The 22566-nt window shown below is 53.6% G+C and overlaps 1 protein-coding gene across 2 annotated transcripts; it reads right to left on the bottom strand.

Moving 5' to 3' along the window:
• Positions 1 to 9740: 9740 nt before the first annotated feature.
• Positions 9741 to 17402, bottom strand: TAMALIN (trafficking regulator and scaffold protein tamalin). Of its 2 annotated transcripts, XM_036915136.2 has the most exons (8): positions 17043 to 17398; positions 14966 to 15015; positions 13298 to 13352; positions 13091 to 13193; positions 11865 to 11958; positions 11674 to 11740; positions 11394 to 11460; positions 9741 to 10962 (listed from the first exon to the last, which is right to left on the bottom strand). In XM_036915136.2, exons 1-8 carry the CDS (start codon positions 17292 to 17294, stop codon positions 10463 to 10465), a joined length of 1188 nt encoding a protein of 395 aa, XP_036771031.2. In that variant the 5' UTR covers positions 17295 to 17398; the 3' UTR covers positions 9741 to 10462. The 2 variants fall into 2 exon arrangements, with proteins under 2 accessions (XP_036771031.2, XP_036771030.2); XM_036915135.2 differs by having other exon boundaries at positions 11394 to 11492; positions 11674 to 11958; positions 17043 to 17402.
• Between the last annotated feature and the right edge of the window lie 5164 nt (positions 17403 to 22566).

Below are 22566 nucleotides of genomic sequence, written 5' to 3'. Positions count from 1 at the left end.
ATTCACAAAATGTTTTTCACACACTCCTGACTGGGCCTCACCACAAACCGGTGAACAGACAGGGTAGCTCATGTCATGGTCCTTATTTTGCAGAGCTCGGGACAGGGTGCGATCTGTCCAGCGCCATCTACTGCTAAGGGATGTATCCGGGACAGCCGTCAGGGTATTTCGACCTCAGGCACCAGAGCACGCCGGAGGATGCAGCCAGGGCATGCCAGCAATGCGCTGCCAGGGCAGATTAGCCCCGGGGCAGTTGGGAGGGCCCTCCTGCTTCCTGTCCCAGCGGGACTGGGCGCCTGCAGAGTGGGAGGAGAGTCTGTGGACTTTATAAATATCTCCCACCCCAGCCCAAGCCCCAGGAGACCCCCAAATGCTATGTGGTGGTGCCCCCTACTGGGCAGACATGGCCTCTACTGGACTGTGACCTCTGGAGGGAAAAAGGCTAGTGATAGATTTATTCACATTCACGCAAAAAAATCTGTGTAGGCCCTGCTACGTGTCAGGCGGTCTTCTAAGAAGTACAAAGGTGGGAAAAGAAAACTCAGAAACTCAAAAAAAAGAGAACTACCTTCCCTGGAGATACATTGGCAGGGGAAGGGGAGATACAGATAAAAACAAACAATGCTATAATGCTATATAACAAAAGGGCTATGAAGACAAATACAGCAGGTAAATGGTGAGAGAATTATAGCCACCGAGGCTGCTATTATAAAGGAACAGTCAGAGAGGTTTCTCTGTGGAGGTAACAATGCAGTGGGAACCCTGGGGGAGTGAGGGAAAGAGCCCTTAAATGGGGAAAAAGCTGGCAAGGCAGAGGACGAGTTGGAGTGCACTTTGAAGGGGAAATTCTGGGTGCACTGGAGAAATAATGAGACCCAGGTGGCCAAGAGCAGCGTTGGGGTGGGGCAAGCTCAGAGACGGAGAGCTCCCCCTTTCTTACCAGTATGGCACATGGAGAAGGGAGAACAGCCTGCTCGCTACAGGAATCACGTGGCTGGAGGAGTCCTGCTCAAACTATAAGCACAGTAACGTCAGCTAACATGCTCTGAGCTGGCTATGCCCAGGGCTTTACCACAAGCCTGTGAAGTGGGTATTCCTGGCATTATCACCACTCTGAAGATGAGGAAACTAATGCTGATTAAGTAGAGGTTATGTGCTTTGCTCAAGATACAAAATCATAGAGCAAGGACTTGAATCCGGGTTTGTCTGACACCATGACTTATGCACTTGGAGGGCAAAAAGGGCAGGACATGAAAGAGTATGTAGAAGGTGGCCACATCTGTATTAAAATACATTTATGTGTTTATACAGTGAGGAAAAAAAAGACTGAAAGGCAATACATCAAAATGTGATGATCCCTAGGGATGAATATACATACCTCTCTTTCCACTGTAGTCCAGGGACAGACAGAAGATGATTTCCCCCAAAGAAGGCGGGAAAGAATGCCCTTAACATTGACAACAACCACACTTCATACGCAGACTCTCTTTTTCGGTACCAAGTGTCTTCTTTCACTGTCTTCGGGACTGCTCTTTCTCAGGGAAGCAACCGGAGCCTCAGAGAGGCCGCGACTCTGCCGCAGGTAGGCTGTAGCATAACTGGGACCAGGACCGATATCTGCATATTTGGGGTCCTCCAGGTGTCAGGTGGCGGAAAGAAGAGAGATGGCAGAGAGGTCAAGGAAGATCAGAAACCAGGCCAACGGGCAGGAAAGGACGCGACGACGAAGAGATGAAGCAGTTCCAAAATCTGACCAGCAGAGGGCAATGCCGCCCGAAGCTCCGCAAACCTGCCGGGTCACGCCCCCCACCCCACCCTACCCAGACCAGCCCTCCCGAGACCCAGGCAGGTCGGGCCGAGTTCCGAAGGGTCTGCGGAGAGTAGGGATGGGGGGGCGGTAGATGCGCGCAGCAAGGGAAGAAGGGAGGACCCGCAGGAGAGGCTGCCCGGGTGGCTCTCTGTAATGGGGTCAAGAGTGGCGCGCCTGCGGCCGGAAGAGCAAACGCTAGAGGGAGCTGGAAATGCGCGGCGGCTGGCGTGCGGGGAGCAGGCCCGGCGGGGGCGGGGGAGGGGGGCAGAATGTTGGTGGGACTTCCTGCGGCGGCGAGATTTGCTGTTCTGGGGAGGCGGTTACTCACTCAAGCTTTGCCACCTGCTTCCCTCCCTGCTCCCACCCTCCCCGCTCCCAGCCAAACACAACCCTGAGTCCCCATCTCCACCCCCACCCAGCTAATAGCAGCTGCACCCGCGGGCTGCAACCTGCCTCTTCAAAGCGGCCCTCAGCCTCGGAGCTTCAGGGTGGGCGAGGCTGTGTGGGGGGGGTCCCCAGCTGACTCCAGTTCGTGCAGTGGAGCGGTGCCCCGACCCCACCCCTTTCAACCAAGCCCAGAACTTGAAGGTTAATCCTGAAACCTCTCAGGCAGCTCATGGAGTTCCTCCCCCAGCAGCACCACCAGTCTGGTCTCCCCATGCTCACCCCAAACTACTGGTCCAGGCATGAACCCTGAGGAGCAGGCCCTTGCATGGAAGCCCTAGCCTGCCTGCCCCTTGGGCCTGGCCTCCTCTTTCCTCACTCCAGCCCACCCCCACCCCGCCAGCTCTAGCTGACGCTCAGCCAGCAGGTCTTGGATATACAAATACCTGGTTACCTTGCCGACCCGACTCCAGCCATGCTGGGGACACACAGGGGAGTGATGGGCTCTCCCTGACCTCCCAGAGCTCCCAGTCTGTGGAGGACACTGCTACCACACCACGAAGTAGAAAGTGCCCGTGGGAGGCACAAGTCCTCAGCTCCCTGAGCATGACATGACCTTAGGGGCACCAGAGTTCTGTCAGTACTTAGAATGCCAAGGTTCTAGGTGGGAGGGAACTCAGAGGCTTCTAGAATCTTCATTCAACATCCATTCAGTAAATCCTTATTGAGCATCTGGGGTGTTTTAAAACATTCCAGTGCTTCAGCCCACCCCAGAACTCCTGATTGAGAATCTTAAGAGAAGGGGTAGAATCCTATCTGTGGTTAAATATCCCACAGGCAATTTGTTGCTTTTGTGGGTAACCATTGGTCTTGGCATTCACTTAATGAGAGACCAGTTCCTCAGAGAAAGTGGGGTTTGATCCAGTAATCCAGGCCTCCAATCAAAGTGAGATTTGGAGACAGCTGCAAGTACTATGCATGTTGTTGTTTATGTGGCATGTTGTGTTGACTGATAATGTGGATATTGAATCATCCTCGCCTCCCTGGAATAAATCCCACTTCATCAATGTGTATAATTGTTTTAATGTATTGTTGTATTCAGTTTGCGAATATTTTGTTGAGGATTTTTGCATCTATGTTCCTCAGGAATACCAGCCTATGGTTTCTTTTTTGTGTGGCATCCTGGTCTGGTTTCAGTATCAGGGTAATGCTTGCCTTGTAAAATGTGTTTGGAAGAGTTCCCTCCTCTTTGGAAGTTTGAGAGGGATTGGTATTAATTCTCCCTTGAATGTTTAGAACTCAGCAGTGAAGCTGTCTGGTCTGCGACTTTTGTTTGTTGGGAGGTTTTTGGTTACTCATTCAATCTCCTTGCTACTAATTGGTCTGTTCAGATTTTCCCTTTTATCATGATTCAGTCTTGATAAGTTGTATATTTCTAGGAATTTGTCCATTTCTTCAAGGTTGTCCAATTTGTTGGAGTACAATTGTTCATAGTCTCTTATGCATTGCATTTCTGTGTTATCAGTTGTAACATCTCCTCTTTCATTTGTGATTTTATTTATTTCAGTCTTCTATTGTTCCTATTTTTCTTAATGAGTCTGGCTAAAGGACTGAAGATTTGGTTTACCTTTTCAAAGAACCAACCCAATGTCATCTTTCCTATTGTCTTCTTAGTTTCTATTTCATTTATTTTTGCTCTAATCTTTATTTCCTTCCTTCTACTAACTTTGGGCCTTGTTCTTCTTTTTCTAGTTCCTTGCGGTATAAAGTTAGTTTGTTTACTTGCAACTTCTTTTTTTGTCCGGAAGGCATTTATCACTATGAACTTTCCTCTTAGAGCTGCTCTTTCTGTATCCCATAGGTTTTGGTATGTTACATCCCATAAATTTTGGTATGTTACATTTCCATTTTGTCTCAAGGTATTTTTTATTTCTCTTTTGATTTCTGTGACCAGTTAGTTGTTCAGTAACATGTGGTTTAATTTTTACATATTTGTGAATTTTCCAGTTTTTTTCATGTTATTAATTTCTAATTCAGTACACTGTGGTAGGAAAAGATGCTTGATATTTCACTTCTCTTAAATTTATTAAGACTTGTTTTGTGGTCTAACATATGATCTATCTTGAAAATGTTCCATATGCATTTGAGAAGAATGTGTATTCTGTTGCTTTTGGATGGAATGTTCTGTAAATATCTGTTAAGTCCATCTGTTCTAACTGTTGTTTAAGGCCAATGTTTCCTTATTGATTTTCTGTCTGAATGATCAATCCATTGATTTAAGTGGGGTATTAAAGTCCCCTACTACTATTGTATTGCTATTTCTCCCTTTATGCCTGTTAATATTTGCTTTTTTATATCTAGGTGCTCCTATGTTGGGTGCATAGATATTTATAATTGTTATACCTCTTGTTGGATTGACCCCTTTATCATTATACCCTTCTTTGTCTCTTTTGACAGTCTTTGTTTTAAAGTCTATTTTGTCTGATATAAGTATTGCTACTCCAGATTTCTTTTGGTTTTCATTTTCATGGAATATCTTTTTCCATCCCTTCACTTGCAGCCTGCATGTGTCATTACATCTAGTGTGTCTCTTATAGTCAGCATATAGAGGAGTCTTGTTTGTTGTTTTAAATCCATCCAGTTACTACTGTATGTCTTTTGACTGGAGCATTTAGTTCATTTACATTTTAAAGTAATTACTGATAGGTATGGGCTTGTTGTCATTTAAATTGTTTTCTGGCTGTTTTTGTATTTCTTTTCAGTTCCTTTCTTCTCTTACTCTCTTCCTTTGTTCTTTGATAAATTTCTTTGGTGCTGGATTCCTTTCCTTTTCTCATTTGTGTATTTACTACAGATTTTTGCTTTGCAGTTAAGATGAGGCTTACAGTGTAGCAACTTATATCTGTTACAGTCTGTTTTAAATTGAAAGCAGCATAAGTTTGATTGCATTCTAACCCCCAATATTTTATGTTTTTGATGTCACATTTTATATATTTTTACCTTGTGTATCCCTTAACTAATTATTGTAACCATAACTTTTTTTTACTTTTGTCTTTTAACTTTCATACTAACTTTATAATGATTAATACACTACTTTATATTTACATTTCCAGTGAGATTTATTCTTTCATATGTTTTCTTGTTACTAATTGGTGCCCTTTCTTTTCCATAATTTTTACCTTTTGCATAAAGTTGTGTGTTCTCTGAACCCCAAGAATGGAAAATTCACTGAGGTTTAGGAGGTTTCCCTTACAAGAATTGCAGTTTAGCACATGTGCCTCCATCTACCTCCCCTGAGCCCCCATCCACAGCCTTCAGACCACATGGGGTTCCACTCAGAAAAGGACTGTTGGTTGAAATCAATTAAGGTTGATAACTTATAAGTTCTGAACTTATCATTCATACATTCAGACATACCTGCTTTCAATCAGTGTTGTCTGAATGCCCAGTTCCAGGCACAGCGAGGCTGCAGAGAGCTGCAGATGGGTTGTGTGGTCCAGGGGAGGTAAGAGTGGGACAGGGCCGAAAGCCTGAAGAGATGGACTCTTAAGGAGGAGAGCTTGGCTGACTGGGGAATCCTACTTTCTCGCCAGGTCTCCTGACTGTAAGGTCAAGGCTGAGAGAGGTGCAGTGCTCTGAGGTCACCACCAGGGGTCAGGCGCTCCTGCTCTACTTTCCAGTGTCTGTCTCATTTCTTTTGGCTATTATTCCTTGGTCCACTGCCCCCTCCTCAGCAGCACCTTTCTTTCTCTCACTTCTCCCAGCCCATTACTCTGTCCTTTAGGTCATCCCATACAGGCACCCACGCAGGATCAGGCAGCCTCCCAATTAGACAACCTGAGATTTCTCCTGACTCTTAGGGAATCCCATAGCTTCTCTCACACCCCTAACTCCATGAATGAATGACTGGTGAGCAGAAAGTGCCTCCTACTATTTCACCTCTTCTCCTGCTGCCATTCAGCTCAAGTTCTCTGGTTTTGTCTTCAGGCAAAATGAGAGTGGTTTATAGGTTCACTTCTTCTAACAGGTTTTCTTAATGTGTGTCAACAAAGCTCTTCTACAAGCCCAAGCCCCTAGTGTGGCCCCCAGAACCTAGCCCCAAGAGTTTTCCCCCCTTTGATGGTAATGTTCACACCTCACCCAGGATAGCATGCTATCCATGGAGGCTTGATCCCTCTGGACCTGATCTCCTTCTTTTTCTATCTGGCCCATCTCAGACCCTGCTTCCTCAGGTCCCACCTGTCATACACCATCTATGCTCCCAACTTCTTTCCCCCCCATAAATGAGTTCCACGCTTTAGAGGTTCCGCTCTTCTAAATGATTCCTTACTGTCTTGACCCTGTCCTTACACTCCTTCCTCCAGGAAACCTTCCCTCTGCCTCATCTAGGCTCTAGAGACACATATGAGAGAATGCTGGCTCTGCCAGGTACCAGATATGCTACCTTAACTTTTTTAATTCTGAGTTTCTTCATCTGTAAAATGGGGCAGTGATCCATTGCTCTCAGATATGCTGTGAGGCCTCTGTGAGATGATGAATTTGGAAGTGCTTAGCACAGTGCCTCTGCCTAGGAGGTGCTCTGGGAGAATCCCTTGTGCTTTCCTCCAGGTACAGCTGCCACCCCTGATGCCTCCCAGCCCTGGCCTGCTGATGGGAACCAGCCCTTGTCTCTGCACACTGGCTGCTTCTGCTTCCCCCACTACCCCCGGGCAGAACCCTGGCCCATGCAGAGGGGAAGAGCCAGGGGGTGCAGGGGCACCAGCCACCATGCTGAGGAGACTGGGGAAGATGTGGGACTTTGTGGGAACCTCAGCCCAGAACTCTGTCTGCAGGGCTGTATCCTCACCCTGCCATGCCTGAGACCTGGAGTGGCCTGTACTCTCCTCACTAGGATAACTAGGAGCTCCTTCTGGCCTGGGGGTGCAAAAGGCTCCCACAGAGTCCCTGAGGTTTTGAGAGGACCAGAAGGCTGGTGGGACGTGGAGGAGGAGACGCAGGGCCAGGGAATACCGACCACACACTACTCCAAGTCCCTGCTTCTTTTCCCAGCCACCCCCACCCCTCCACCAAACACGATCCCTGGGTTAATTTTTAGCATCACAGCTCACACATTAGTCACTCCCTGTCACCCACCTACACGGCAGGAGGCTGCTGTGCGGGTGCCATCATCGCATCATCCGAGAGGTGGGATCCAGCCCCACCCTGGGCACCCTCCTCTGGGTGCATGTGGCCAGCCAGGAGCCCCTTCAGCCTGGATGAGATGTGTTGACATCACTCCCTAGACTAGCCATGTGGGGGGAGGGGAAGTACAGGCTGGCAGAAGAGGGGCTGGGAATCTATTTGGGGAGGAAAACCCAGGGAGGCCCTTGCAGTCCAGGAAGGTGTAGGCTATGCCCAGGCAGCTGGTATCCTGGCAGCCCTAGGCTCTGGGAACAAAGGTGTGAGAGGGCTCCTCCCCTAGACAAGAGCCCCTGGGAGCTGCTGTTTGTCATCACTGAAGAGCAGCTGTTCAAACAGGGAGCTTGGGGAGGCTCCATTTTCTTGATCAAATGTTCTCCCTCCCCAGGACCAGGGAGGGCAGGCAGCCAGGTGCAGGTACCTTGGCTGGAGCCGACACCCAACCCCAAAGGGACTTCCTGGGAGGGGCCCACAGGTGCCAGCTACAGATGGAGCAGGGGAGGGGCCTCCTCAACCCCACCCCCCAGGGCTGACAGGCAGGGAGGTGGTGATGATCCTTTTGCAGGGCTGGTCTCAAGGAGACATTTCTGTTTATTGATCACCTGCTGTGTGCCAGGCTGTGTAGACCCTGGAGGTACAGTGTAAACAAGGCTGAGTTTCCTGTCTTGGGGAGGCAAAGGGATAAAAAAGAAGTCAGTGTAATTACCAATTGGGAGAAAGTGCTATAAAGAAGAAAACAAGAGCTTAAGATAAAGAATGAAGTAAAGGGAAGTACTTCTGATAAGGGAAACCTCTCTGAGAAGCTGTTTAAGCTGAAATCAGAGGATGGAGGAATCAGTCTTGTAGAGCACTCCAGGGAGAAAGAACAGCAGGGACAAAGACTTGAGGCAGGCAAGAGCTTGGAATATTTGAGGAACAGGGCTAGAATAGTGTGGCTTAAATATGGCACGTGACATGCAAGGAGAAACAATTTGCACTTCAAGAGAAAGGCAGGGGCAAATCCTGGAGGGCCTTATACGGGGCATCCCAGTATAGTTGCAGAGGTTGTGTACTGCACAAAGGCTCCCAGTTGCCAAATTGTTTAGCCTGTGTGGCTGCCATCAACCCAGAGGAAGGGATGTCTTTTTGTAATTTGTATGCCCAGAGGGACAACATATTATGGACAGGCCATAGCAAAGAGTCTGGATTTTTATTCTTTTATTCCAGGGGAAGCCTTAATGGGTTTTAAGCAGAGGAGGGTTGTGATCCTTTTTGGAAAGAGAGCCCTGACTGCTGTGTGAGAAGGGATGGTCCAGGGACAAGAGGGGAAGCAGGGAGGTCATTCCAGAGGCAAGAGCAGTGGAGCAGAAGGGAAAAAGTAGGAGGTGGTCTGGCTGGGGGAGGGTCTACTTAGACCTCTTAAGGCTACTCCTTATATGCTGGTTACTGCCTGTGAGGACCTAATGACTCAGGAGGCTTAAGTCTCAGGCTGCAGCTCTGCCCTTACTTTCTATGTGACCCGAGGCAGGTCACTTGCCCTGGGGTTGCTTCAAAGACCCAGTGATCACCTCTTAAGAGATGCTTTGAGCACACACTGTGTTTGTTGAGGTTCCACCATGCGCTAGTAGAGGGCAAGATATAAAGCAGAGAAAAAGACAGGAAAGGTCCCTGAGAGCCGCTGCAAGGATTGTTCATACTAATGGGAAGGGGAGCCAGGCCAAAATCAAAACCCAAACAAGTCAAGACCATTTGAGGGCTCTGTCACAGCAGAGGGTGTGACTAGTTTAGACTGGGTGGGAAGGCCTTTAGGAGGTTGAGCTGAATACTGGGGGGAGGGGATCTGAAGTACACCAGGTACAGCAAGGCGGCCAGATCAGGGAGTACGGGGAATCAAGAAATTGAGGCAGGCAGGGGGCAGATACCCCAGCATGGGAGTTAGAATCTTATTCTCGGAGGACTGGGAAACCACTGAGTTCTAGAACAATGGAGTGATCTGTGAGGGGGCCTGTCTCAGGTTGGGTGGATGATGGCTAAGGTCTCCTCTCTAGGAGACCCCAGACCCCAGGAAGGGAGGATGCCAAGCACAGTGTTTTGCACAGGGATAGTTAGGGACTTTCGACAAGCCTTGGCCACCACCTGTTGTGCACATTTGAGGAGGGGCACTCAAGATGCACTTAAACAAGAGGCCCAAGTTCTGAAGAGGGTGTGGGGCCTCCCGTTCAGGCCCATACATGTAAGTCAGAATCCCCCAGACTACTTCCCTGGCTGCAGGCTCCAAGCAAATAAGATGTCGAATACAGTGTGTGTGTGCTGGGGGCGGGGTGCGTGGTGGAGTCAAAGCTTACCAGAGCCCAATCTCCCCCTCAAGCAGTCACCACGCTGACACAGATGCAAAAAACCATCAATTTTATACAGTTAGTGGTTCAGAAGCAACAATATGCAAAACGGCGGAACAGTCTGTGCTGCCCCCACCCAACCTGGACGTGGCCATTCCTGTTCCCCGAGGGGCAGAGAACCCAGGACCCCTGCCCAGCAGGACCCAACTTAGTTACAGGCCCCTAGAAGGGGCCAAGCCCTTAGGGGTCAAGGCCGGGAGGAGGAGGACCAGCACCTGAGGCCCCTTCAGGGACCCACTGGTTAACTGGAACAGTGTATGTGCGTGTGAAGGATGGGAGAATGATTGTCCATAGGCCATTTGTCCCCAAGGCCAAGGGTGGGGAGCAAGTAAAGCTGAGGAGAGGGCTTTGTGGGACAGGGTTCCCCGCCACACATGGCGGGAGTTTTCCTGGACATCCCACAAGGCACTACTGACCCAGATGTAGGATGAACAGCCCATCTTTGCCCCCAAACCTCTTGCAACCCGGAGCTCTCCTGGTTCTCCCTGCCCCGCCTAACACTGTGGTTTAGGGTAGGAGCAGTAGAACGGTCTGGGGCCTGCGTTCGTGGCTCAGCAGAGATAGGCCAGGAACCAGCTGTCTGGGGCTGACAAGGACCCTCTCCCGCTGCTCTGGGATCCTGGGGTCCTGTCTGCCTGGGTATCTGCCTCCCTCCCCCGCCCCCTTTTTGCTGGGACGAATAAATAAATAAATACCTTCCCCTGCCCACCCGCCCCTACAGCTGGCTCTCCTCCTCCTCCAGGGAGCGGTTGAGTCCGGGGATGAACTTGAGCAGCCGCCGACGGAAGCTGCGGTACTTCGTTTTGCGCAGGCCAGGGCCACACAGGGCCTGCTCGCGGGCCTCAGTCCAGAGCGCGCCCAGCGCGCCCCCGCCGCCCCCGCCCCCGGGGCCCGCGCACCGCACGCTGGCGCTGCGGCTCAGCATTGCCCGGGGCCCCAGGGCCGAGGCAGGCGGCTCAGCGCGGACGGATGCACGGGCAGGCGGCGGCGGCGGCGGCGGCGGCAGCGCGGGTGGGTCAGCGCCCCCGAAGAAGCACGTGTGGTAGACAGCGTCGTCCGCGTCGCCCCCGGCCCGCCGCTCGCCCCCACGGGGGGCTCGGGGCGCTGCCAGCAGAGGCCCAAAGGGCAGCGAGCCTGGGAGCAGACCCGCCCCGTACAGGCAGGAGCGCACAGACTCCAGCGTGTCGTAGATGCTCGGGTCCTTCACCACGAGGCCTGCCAGGGCAGAAAACAGGAGGCAGAGCAGTCAGAGCGCCTGGGCAGGGGGGCTCAGCACCTTCCTACCGACCCTTGGGCAAGTCACAACCTCGAGCCCCACTTGCCTCGTCTATAAAACAGGACCTAGACACTCAAACCCTTAGGAGGACCACTTACACAAGAGCCATGGAAAGGATCTGAAACAAGCTCTTTGAGTCTTAGTTTTCCCATCTGTAAAATGGAGATGATATTATCTAATAATTACCTTCAGGGGGCAATGGGGGGCATAGCCTAAAAATGTGCCTCAGCACAGAGCGGTGTTGCACCCAAAGTAAGTACCTCAACAAACCTTCCTACACAACTGAAGTGACCCACCAGTTCAGAAGCAGAGGATGAATGATGGTGTCAGTAGGGGCACAAACACTTGTTCACATCCCCAGCCTACTCACCGTGCACCAGCCGCTGCTCCTGCACCATCAGGGACCTGTATTCTCCCCACTTCTCATACAGGGTTTGCTGCAAGACACACCCCACTTCCCTGTCAGGAGCTAGCAATAAATTACCAGGAGGTGGGCACAGACCAAGGGATCAGGGAGTGCACAGAAGAATCCTTAAGGTTAAAGGGAGGTTCAGATAGATAGCGATGCCCTAAAAAAAACAGTGGGGCCTGCAGAGGCAGGGGCCTGGGAAGAGGAGAGCAGAGACCAGACATTCCCCGGGCTGCTTTACCTTCAGGTACTGTAGGCGTGCCTCCAGTTCCGCTTTCCGAATCGAAGTCCCATACAGAGTTTCCAGTCTGAGGGGGTTGGGAAATCAGAGGCCCAGTGAGCCCCCAGGGCGAGGAAGCACTGACACCAAGACTGTCATCAAGACTGTCAGGGCTAAAAGAAGCCTGGCAGCCCACAGACACCTGGACATACCTTAGAACATTGCCAGAAGCCTTGATGATGTCAACAATCTCTCGATGCCTGATCCCTTCCACGTTCAGGCCGTTGACACTAGCGATGGTGTCACCTGCCAGGCAGAGAGGAGGTCAGTATCTGCTTTACACATGGGACACAATGGAAGAACTCCAGCCCCCTACCCTAGCCAGAAAGGGCAGGGGCAATAACTCCGAAGAATACTCCTGAACTCCCTCCCCAACTCCTCATGGTTCTGGGGAGACCTTGTCCAGACCCAGCACCCCAGTGCAGGGGCCAGAGCCCACAGACACCCACACCCTAAGCTCTGTCCCCAAAGACTGCCCTCAGAGTTGGTTATTTCTGACCAGCCTGCAGGCTGTCAGGAGACTCAGCCACGGCAGGAAGGGGGCAGGGTGAGTAGTACCAAGCTGGGAACTGGCCCCAGACCTCAGCTTCCGATACCCTGTATCACTACAGGGCCTCCTGACTCGGGGCAGGGTAAGCCACCACATCTGAGGGCACATTTCCCATCTGTAAAAAGGGGGTGTAGACCTCTACTGTGGCTACCTTGGGGATCAGGAGGGAGTGGATACGAAACTACTTTGCAGAGTTGCAATATACCTCTTGGTAACTGGGATCTGCTGGTAAGCCGGCAAGGAAGTGAAGGTTTAGGGAAGAAGTGGTGATAGAACTGGGGAGGGTCAATTGGTGCAGTCTGAGGCTGCCCCTTCCTGGGACCTGGAGACTCTACAGATTCGACCAATCCCGAGGGTGTCTTCCTGGAGGCATCTTTTCCTTGTTAGAGGAAGTAACCCAGGTACCTCTGAGTTGGGCTGGGTCCAGGGGCAGGATAGGCCCTGATCCCCAGTATTAAGCAGATCTAATGGAAAGTTTCTCCTTCTCCAATTCCTGCCCTTGCTAGATTGCCACAGTGCTGGTGGGGAGTCAGAACAGCAGCAGTATCTGCCATTTACCAGGCCCTGGCTCTCTGCCCAGGGAGCCCCTCACCACAGTATGATGTGAGCATCTGTTATTCTCCCATTTTTCAGATGAGACTGCTCAAGATCACACAGTAAATGGAAATTTGCCTGGATCCAAAGCCTGGATTCTATCCACTCTCTCTGGCTTTCTCAAACTAGGAGGAGGAAGGGAAACTGATTTCAGAAGAGACCTCTGGTGCCCTCTGCTTGGGAGTAAGGTCTTACCCCCTTCCCAGAGCCCTGTGTCCTAGACTTGGGCCCTACCTGGTGTGAGCCCAGCCAGCTGGGCAGGGCTGGACTCATGAACCCGGCAGACAAAAGTCACCATCTCCACACGCTGCTCCTCTCGGTGGTGAAGGCCGTAAGTCTGTAACAGACAGGGGGCTCCTCAGCCAGGGGTGGGGCAGGGTCCATCCATCCCTCAGACTGGCCTCACAACCCCTCACTCCCTCTGCACCCAGCTTCTCCCACCTGGATCTCAAAGCCGAAGGTCTGGTTCTCCTCCTTCTCCAAAGTCAGCACTTTCCTACAGGAGACATGGGCCATGTCATCAAGACTGTCAGGGCTAAAAGAAGCCTGGCAGCCCACAGTGTGGCCCTCCACTGATGCTGGAGTCTGCTCCAGAACGTCCAGGCAGGGCTCACTGCCTTCAGGGACAACTTGCTCTCATCACAGGTTGTTGGAATGTCCTTTCCCAAACCAGCTGAAATCAGCTTCTCAGAGTTGCGCACAATCAATCCAGCCTCCTGTGGAGGGAGGCACTGGCGACGGTTGGCCCCCAGAGGGAATGGACTAGATGTTTTTCAGCCACACCTCGGCTTTTTCATGAGCCCCAGCGTGCTGCTTACTGACTAGCTCAGGCCCCAAATTCAGCCCCAGCCTAGAGCCGCCTCTGCTCCACAGCCTTGGGGAGAGGGCTGGCCCCACCCCCAAAGGCCAGTCACGAGGCTCAGCCCGGACCACAGCTGCTCCTCCCAGCTGCGGTGGGGCCAGCCCACCAGATGTGAGGGGGGAGGGGAGCCTCGAGGCCGCCCCTTCCCGCACTGAAGGCCTGCCCACTGGACACAATGGTCTGGAGCCACTCCAGATCCTCGCCTGCTGGGGGAGCCCAGAGTTTCCTTTGCCCACCCCCACCCACCCCCTTCCTTCCCGCCCAGCCAGAGGCAAAGTTAAAGCAGCCTCCGGAGGCCCCTCCAAGTCTCACAGCCTCAGAAAGGCTCTGGATACCCAGGCCCCTGGCTCCCGGCCTGACCCAGACACCCCCAAATGCTGAGCAGCAACTCCCCGCCCCAAGCTGAGCTCCTGTCACTGAATTCAGGCCTTTCTCTGTCTGTGCATGCTAGGAGGGGAGCAGGGTGGCTGAAAGTTGTGTGTACCTCAGTGCTCTCTGGTTTTCTGGAAGGGTTGGCAAATATTTTCTGCAAAGGGCCAGATAGTAAATATTTTAGGCTTTCTTTGTGGGCCCCCTTTGGCCTCTGACATCTATTGTTCTTTGTTTTTATTTTTATAATGCTTTGGAAATTTAAAAACAACTCAGCTCAAAGGCCAAACAGGTCAACCTGGCCAGCAGGCCATAGTCTGCTGATCCCTTTTAGAAGAAGCCTGGCCCAAATCAGGACGGACACGAGCACAGTGGGGCCTGAGGTCAGCACCTACTTCTGCCCTCACCTCAGATTCTTTCTGAAAGGACCACCACAGGAGGAGAGCAGTGCAGGACTGAGATTCTGGAGGCAGGGGCAGCCAGCCTCAGGCAGCTGGACACAGCTTGCTCACGGCTGGGGCGCTCAGGGTTCTTCGGGGCTGGGAGGGCTCAGGGAAGCCCAGATTTCTCCTACTCCCTCCACCTCCCAGATCCAGCTCTTCCCAGGCAGGGTAAATGGCAGGGACTGGGGGTGGGTTGAGGAGCACCTGATGACTCAAAAGTCCCTACCTCTTTCTCCACCACCCCTTTCACACAGCCCACGCCCCCACCTGCCCCCACTCCTATTGAAGAAGCCCTACTGAAAGGGTAGGAGAATGATACCCCACCCCTACTCCCACCCCACTGGACTGAGATGCTGTGTCATGCTGCCCCCCACAGCCACCCCAGCACCTCACCCTGTTGAACCAGTGCAGGGGTTTGGGGTGGTGGTGACTCACCGCTGCTGTTCAGGACTCTGGCTGAGATTCTTCCAGCGGAGTCCTGAGCCCTGGTGGAGAAGACAGAGAGGAAGTAGCAGGTGAGAGAAGGGCCATCTTTGGGCAGAAGCTGAGAGCCCCACTCTGCTTGATCCCTCACCTGTGCTCCAGACCCAGCCCCTCACTTTGTTACTGGTCTGTGTGGTCCTAGTTCCACACCTGCTTTTGTGCTGGTCTAAGTTCTTGCTGAGTGCCACTATTAGTATCACACCATAGATTTCTCCCTAGGTTCTACCTCTGTAACTGGGACTGGGGACACACAGTCCTCCAGGGGTCCAGATGCATGAACCTCTGAGTAGTGTGCTGGTTCCCAGCCTCGGAGTGGGGAATAGAGTTCATTAATCCAGATAGAAGAGCCTTCACTCCCAGGGTGCATGTCTGCAGGGCATCAGGCCTCCAGACCCTGTAAGCTCAGACAGGGACTCTTCCCAGATGTTCCCAAAGGAGGGGAGGGGGCTCCTGTGCTTGTCTGTCAAGGCAATCCGGGGACCCTCTGCCAGTTGGGTCTCTTCTCCTGATTTTTCAGCCACAGACAGTGGCTTGGAGGAGTAGGGGGTCAGGGGCCAGATCTGGAGAGCCAGCGGTGCTAGCCTGAACTTGGGAAGGCAGGGAACAGGAGAGCCAGGCCTTGCCCCCCAAAAGTAGTTTACTTCAGGGACCAACCGTGGGTCCCAGCTGCAGATGGCCAGATGTGCTCAGCTCGGTTGGATGTCCCAACATTGCTGTATATTTTGTTGCTTTTTGGAACAAAAAAATCTGACATCTCAAACTTGTCCTCATGTCTCTACCTAAGGAGAGAGATGAGAAGTTCTTTATCTTGGGGGAGGGGTGACAAAGTTGAGTTTCTTGCCACTTTAGTGCCCTTGAGAAACTAAAGCAGTCTCTCTCCCTCTCTAATTATTGGTCCTTGGATGAACTCCTGTCTCAGACCAGCCCTTGCCCCATGTGCCCTAAACAACCCAGAACTTCCCCAGTTGGTGCCCCCACCCCCGCCCCCACCCCCAGGCTGCCCCAAGGCAGACAGAGAAGGGGGCCCTCTTTCTCCAGAAGCAGAGTGGCGTCAAGGGTGGGGACAGTTCCCAAATGGGCCGGGGAGGAGGGACTGGGCAGCATAGAGAGACCCCTTTGTCTTTCAACCCAATTTTCATAAAATGCAAATTCTCAACAAGCTGTTCATTGTGTGGGGGGAGCTGGGGGCCAGGGGAGAAGAAGGAGGGTTGAGCAGGGAAAGGCCACTAGCCCTTTCCCCTTAACCTGGGTCCTGTGTCCCCCTTTCTGAGTGCTCTGGTCCCCCTCAGGCCAGAGGAAGAGCCCCGCAGAGGGGGAGACTCAGAGGGCGGGCGCGGCTCGAATCTTTCCTGCCCCCGCGGGTGCCCTGTGACCCCTCCCATCGCGTCCGGTCCCCATCGAGGTCCAGGGAGCAGTGGCCTTGAACCCGGCACCTCAGATGCAGGGCAAGGCGGCAGGCCCAGAGCCCAGGAATCCGGGCGTCCCCTCGGAAGGGTGAGCTCTCGGGATTCGGCGGCGCCGCTCACGCTTCCTCGGTGAGAATGCACGCGGCGCGTCCACCCGCCCTCCCAATCCCCCCGGGCTCTGGGCCCTCAACTTCTCCCGGCGAGCTGCGGGACCCCAGCCCTAGGCCTCCCCACTCCAATCGGAGAAGCCCGGGCGAGGGATCTTGGGGGCCTCGAGACTCCTGGACGCGGAGAGACGGGACACAGGCCGGGGTGAAGGGCAGATGGGCCGGGCAGAAGAAGGGGGATGTCGGGGAGGAGTCCCGAAGGAGAGCAGCGAGACGGGGAGCCGCCACTGAGATTGGGGGCGGCGTGGAGGCGGGGGCCGCGGGGGCGGGAGGAGAGGGCCGAGGGGACTCGGCGGGTTCTGAACGTGTCCGTGGGGGCCAACGGGCTGGGGAAGAATGTGGGGGACTCAGTAGACCCCGAGGAAAATGTTGTGGGGGGTCAGCAGACACAATGGGGGACCTTGAGGCCAGAGCCGGTCCCGAGGGAAAGCAGGGGATTGGGTTTGGGGGACGCACCTTTCGGCGGGGCAGGGTGCCCCCGGACACAGCGAGCGCGCGATACAGCTCGGCCGGGTGACAGTCCTCCAGCGCCGCGTACAGCTCGTCCCCAGGAGCCCCAGGGCTGGCGGCTGCAGCCCGGGGGCCCGAGGCTGGGGTCGGGGACGGAGCGGCGGGAGCGACCTCCGAGTCGGGAGCACGGGCGGCGGGGTCCGGGGCGGCTGCCGCCTCCTCCTTCTGCTGCAGCTTCCTGAGTCGGCGGAGGGTCATGGCTCCTCGCCCCTCAGAGGCAGCGCAGGTTCCGCGCGGCCGGGACACCAGCGGCTCGGGGATGCCAGCCCGGCGGGCGGCGGGTGTCCTCCCTTTATAGGATTGGAGAGCGGGGCGGGCTAGGGGCTGGGCGGGGAGCCGCCTCCGGGGGGCTGGGCTCCCGAGCAGCGGGCCCCGCCCCCCGGGGGGCTGCGGTCCCAGAGCCCCGCCCACACCGCCCGAGGCCCGGCTCCGCTGGGGAACTCCTGGGGAGGAGAGCGCTCAATGGGGGAAAAACCTAGCCTGGCGGTTGAGGGGGCAGCGCATCCCAGGGCGAGGCCAGGGGCCTCCGTGACACCTGGCATTGGGGGAGTGGGGAGCTAGGGGGAAGCGGAGGGTGCCTCTGTGAAGGGGCTTGTGCACGAGATTGATTTGAAATTCTAGGGATGGGTAGCTTTGGAGATTCATGGAGAATCTGGTGGCGGCGGACAATAAGGGGTCATTGTGAAGAGGTTTGGAGGTTCAGAATAAGGTTCTAGGAGATCCAGGTTACTACAGGAGGCTTGAGGCAGAGGAGGTGCCTGGGCAGGGGGAGGAGGAGGCCCCTGAAGGAGGGGAGATGCTCCAGAACTGACTTGCTGAAGCTCCCAGGGACTGAGAAGGCCAGGATTTTCGCTTTTCACAGCTGCCCAAAAAAAGGTGAGAGAGGTGGCCACCCCTTCCCGTATCAACAAGAAAGTGAAGTAGTGGAAACCCAGAAAGCATGCTTAATTCTGGCCTGTGCGCTCAGAAGGTGGGGAGAGATCCCTCCTGGATAAGCCTTCCTCAGCTCCTGATGTTGGAGCTGATACCCCTTTCCAGTAGACAGATCCTTACTCCGGCTTGACTCACGGAGAGGGGGATGTGCCTGAGCTGAGTGGGTGCTCATGGTTGGGGACTGTGCTCAGACATCCTCTGACTCTGTCTCAGGGACCATCCCCGGCGCTGTGTTGCGGTGGCTGCCAGGCCGTGGGAGAGGAGGGGATGGCCTAGTTGAAGCCTCTGTCGTCAGTGGTGCTTGAATAAGAAGTGAGAGGAGGAAGTGGCAGGCGAGGCCTGGCGTCTAAAGAGCGGATAGCCACTACAGGACGTCAGCACCACAAGCTGGGGGGCGCCACACCCAACATCAGTCACTGAACAGAGGCTGGGGAGGCATCGTCCCCATATGTCCCTCCTCCTCCAGTCTTCCCAAATCTGTTAGGCCTTTACTGCTGACATTTATTGAGCATTTACCATGTGCCGTGCACTGTTCTTTGTGTGCTTTTACATACATATATTAACTCACTTGGTCCTCATAATAACCCTATGAAATAGGTACCATGATCATCCCTTACAGATGAGGAAACTGAGGCCCAGAGAGGTTAAGTAACTTATTCTAGGCCACTCAGTGGCAGAGTGCCTGAGACTCAAACCCAGGCAGCCTGCCTCAGAGCCCATGTGACACTGTGTTCTTTGCTTCTTCATTCACCCTACTGGGCACTGGGGTTACAGAGGCCTTTGGTCTGGTAGAGAGCTGAACATGGACATGTGCTGTTGGACGGATGGTATGCAGAGTACAGAGAGGCAAGTGGCCGTATCTACCTGAGAGGCCAGGAAAGGCTTTGTCTCCTACCCAACTTAGTTCACAGTCTCAGTCTCCTGGCTCCCTTGTGATTTCTCCTTGACTCTCCCTGTCCCTTCCTCACTCCTGGTGCCCTGGGGGCCCCTAGCCCCTATAGGAGGTGTGGGTGGGAGGGGGTGCTTCTCCACCCCTCCCTGATTACACAAGTCCAGATGGCTGAAGGCTTGTTGGGTGGTGGGCAGGGGGTGGACTGGGGACGGCGGGGAGCCAAGACTGGGCTCCCTTAGTGCCCTCCTCTCCCTCCTCCCCACTTGGCACCACCAAGTGGCCATCAGCTGAAGGGCTGAGGGGGTGTCGGTGGGGAAACATGGAACTCTATTGTGAAGCATTAGCCCAGATGGCCCCCTGCCCCGTCTGCTGCCTGCTCCTAACAGACGGCATCTGTGATGGGGGTGGGGAGGCGAGCAAAGGCAGAAGAGGGGATGGTTTCCATTCTCTTCGCTCCTGTGCTTATCCCTAATGGGACTTGCCTCTTCTGGGACAGATCCCTGCCCCACCTATCCCAGAGGGTTACCTAATGACGCCTTTCTGTCTGAAACCTGCAGAAGTAGATGCCAGGGGCCTCACAGCACCTGTGTCTAACAGCCCTGTTGAGACGTTTCTCCTTCAGGCTGATGTGGTCTCCTTTGGAGACTTCCCCTCAGTATGAAGGTCAGGCCTCCAAGTAAGAGGCCACCCCACAGAGGGAGGCACATGTTTCCGCCTCCTGCCAGGCAGGGTGCCCTAGAGAACCCTAGAGTAAGGGTGGGCCCAGGAAATCAATTTCTAGTAGGCTCATTGCATGATTTTCTCAAATCCTGGAACTTCAGGGCCAGAAGGGATATTATGTGGTCTAACCCTATTTAACAGGAGGTAAACTGAGGCCAGGGAGGAAGCAATGGTGGCAGAACAGGCACTAGAACCCACTAGATTCCAGGTCTCCTGGCTCTGGAGACGTTTAATTCAGCTGCAGGTAGCTCCCCTGCGAGCTCAGAGATCCATGCCTGCTTCCCTCTTCCCCATCTCCCGTATATCCCTAGAGAGGTGATGGGAAACCCAGGATGCCACATTATGGGGTGGTGATGCCCTCTGGTGGCCGTGAGTTTCTTGGTGGAAAATCTTCAAACCAGCCTCTGAAGGGCTGTCTGGCTGGTGCCCGCCTCCACCTGGAATCCCAGCTGGGTCTCACGCCTCCTCTCCCACCTGCGCGGCTGTGTGTGGCACTGAGACATCAAGCTCCACTCTGGTCATGGAGCTCTGGAATCGCACACGAGGCACCTTTAGGAAGTTGGTTTTTGCTCTCAGCCAGGGATGCCTACAGGTGAAATTCTTCAGGGATGGGCCGACAGCCAGTGGGCCTTCCTGGTGTAACGCCACATGCCAGACAGTACACGGGGCCCTAAACCTTTGCCTTTTCTCACCCTCCCCGACTTCCTCCTCCATCTGAGTCTCTTGCCTAGCATCTGCTCTCATCCTATCTTCTGCAGCTCCTTAAAGCTTGGGTGGGGGGAGTGGGGAGCATGCTGCATGCCCTGCAACAGTGTACTAGGACACCTCCCCTCTGCACTCCTCCCTCTGGAAGGCCTCCTTGTAAAAGCCCCACCGCTCTGGCTCCTCAAGACATCTGCACTCAATCTGTACCTTATTCCCAGAGCAAGTCCCTGTCTTTCTGAATGAGCTTCCCAGGTTTTGCTTCCATTTGCTCCAGGTGCACTGGCTTCTAGCTCTCAGGATAGGGCTTGGCCTGTGGTGGGGCACAGACAGCAGGGGCTCAACTAATGGACAAGGCCTACATAAGACCCCTTCTCTTTGGAACAAGCCCTTGAGCTCAGACACCTAGCAGTCAACAGTCCCCCATGGAGGAAGTTGGGGAGCTGAATCTTGTGCTCACTGATTTGCTCAAGTTCTAGGGTACCATCAGAAGTCAGGGTACATGGAGAGATAGTTCCAGAAGCTCAGGCCCTCTTGAATCGAACTCAGTGTCAGAGCTCTCAAGTGGTCCTTTCATCCCAGAACTGGCAGAAGGGGCTCCTTTCTGGGTATTACCAAGGCTGCTCAGCTGGGGAGGGGGAGAGAGGGCCAGGGCCTCTGCTGGCTCTCTGGTCAGGAATGAGGGGCTTGGCCCCCAGCTGCATGACAGTGAGGGAGGCATGACAGCCGGTGGGCAGCTGACTGGGCAGGGAGGGATTGATTTTCTAAATGGCGCCTACTGCCTGACAGTTTCCACAGGATGGTGTCTGTGTGTGGTGCTGGGGCCCAGGGTAGCCCAGCCCCAGGATGGATCCATCACAGCCCAAAGGACCGATTCTAGGTGGTCTGGGGTAGGGGAAGGCAGATACGGCAACTTATTAGGGTTGGATGTGGGTAGGTCCTGGTTCTAGCCCCACCCAGGGGCCAGGGGCCATCTTACTTCTGGGTGCAGATGGCAAGGTGTCTCTGACTTGAACAGTTTAGACAGGCAGAAGGAAGGGAGGGTTAATGCTCCAGCTTTCTTTACAGCATCCACACATTACCCATTAGACACAGGCTGTTATTCTACCTGCCTCATTTTAGAATGGGTACAGATGTGGGGGCAGAAAATGACAGCTCTCAGAGCCCCCGACTTCCCTTCCCGGAGCGTCTCCCTTTCGGCGAACACAGCTGCTCTGGTGGTCCATCCCTGGTTCCCTGTCCCAGGGGAGAGATTGTGCACCAGGCTGAGGTTCTCCCATCTACTCCAAACTGCAATGACTCCCCTCTTTCCCCTTCCATTCACACCTGAACATGCCCCGAACCTGTGCATTCTGCACCGTCTCTCCTTTCCTTCAGCTGTTCCCGCTGTACCACTGCCCTGGCCTTCTATGGTCTGCACTGTGATCTTTCCCTAACACAAAGAGGATCACATCACTCCCCACTGTCCACTACAACAGGAATGACTAGGAGATTCTAACTTACAGGACAACTCCATATAAGTATGATATTAAGAAAAATTTGGAGACCAAGTCCAGACTCAAGAGAAAACTTACTCATTAGCACAGTCTGAGGTAGCTGCTACAGGGGATGTGATGGCACTGGTGGCCCCAAGGATGAAGTATTGATTTCTCAGCAGGTGACAGCTCCAACAGACTCCCTCACTGAACCCCTGGCTCCACTGCTTTATCCATACGGACCTTGGTGACATGTTCTTGAATGGTGTCTTTTTGACTAAACCCCCTCCTTCTCCTCAGTCAGAAGGCTAATGCCTGCAACAAAATAGATGATGTCAACTCTCTTGACCCCAACCTGTCTGTCCTGTGTTCCCAGGCCATTCCGTGTCTACCCCTATCACAATACGTACCCCACTCCATTGTAGTTGTCTACCTACTAGTCCACCAGACAGGGAGCACGTGGAGGGCTGCAACACATGCTTTCTTTTCCTAGGCACCTCATCTGTGCTTTCATGACATGTTACATATTGCTCTGTAATGAAATTACAGAATTTGCCTTATTGTTCTCTCCATACAAATCTTTCTCTGTCTTGAAGGGCAGGGACCACAGATTGTTCATCTTTGTATTCTGTCTACTTCTTTACACACTAAGGTTGCTCAACAAATGCTTTTAAATAGAGCCTAGTCTATCTGAATGTCCTCAAGCCTTCCTACCCCATGAGCCCCCATCCTTGGCTCCAAAGGAGCA

Source organism: Manis pentadactyla, chromosome 10 (assembly GCF_030020395.1).
Source record: "Manis pentadactyla isolate mManPen7 chromosome 10, mManPen7.hap1, whole genome shotgun sequence".
In the NCBI taxonomy this organism is placed as follows: Eukaryota; Metazoa; Chordata; class Mammalia; order Pholidota; family Manidae; genus Manis; species Manis pentadactyla.
Note: the sequence above shows the minus strand (reverse complement) of the source record. Positions and strands in the feature narration are given on the sequence as shown.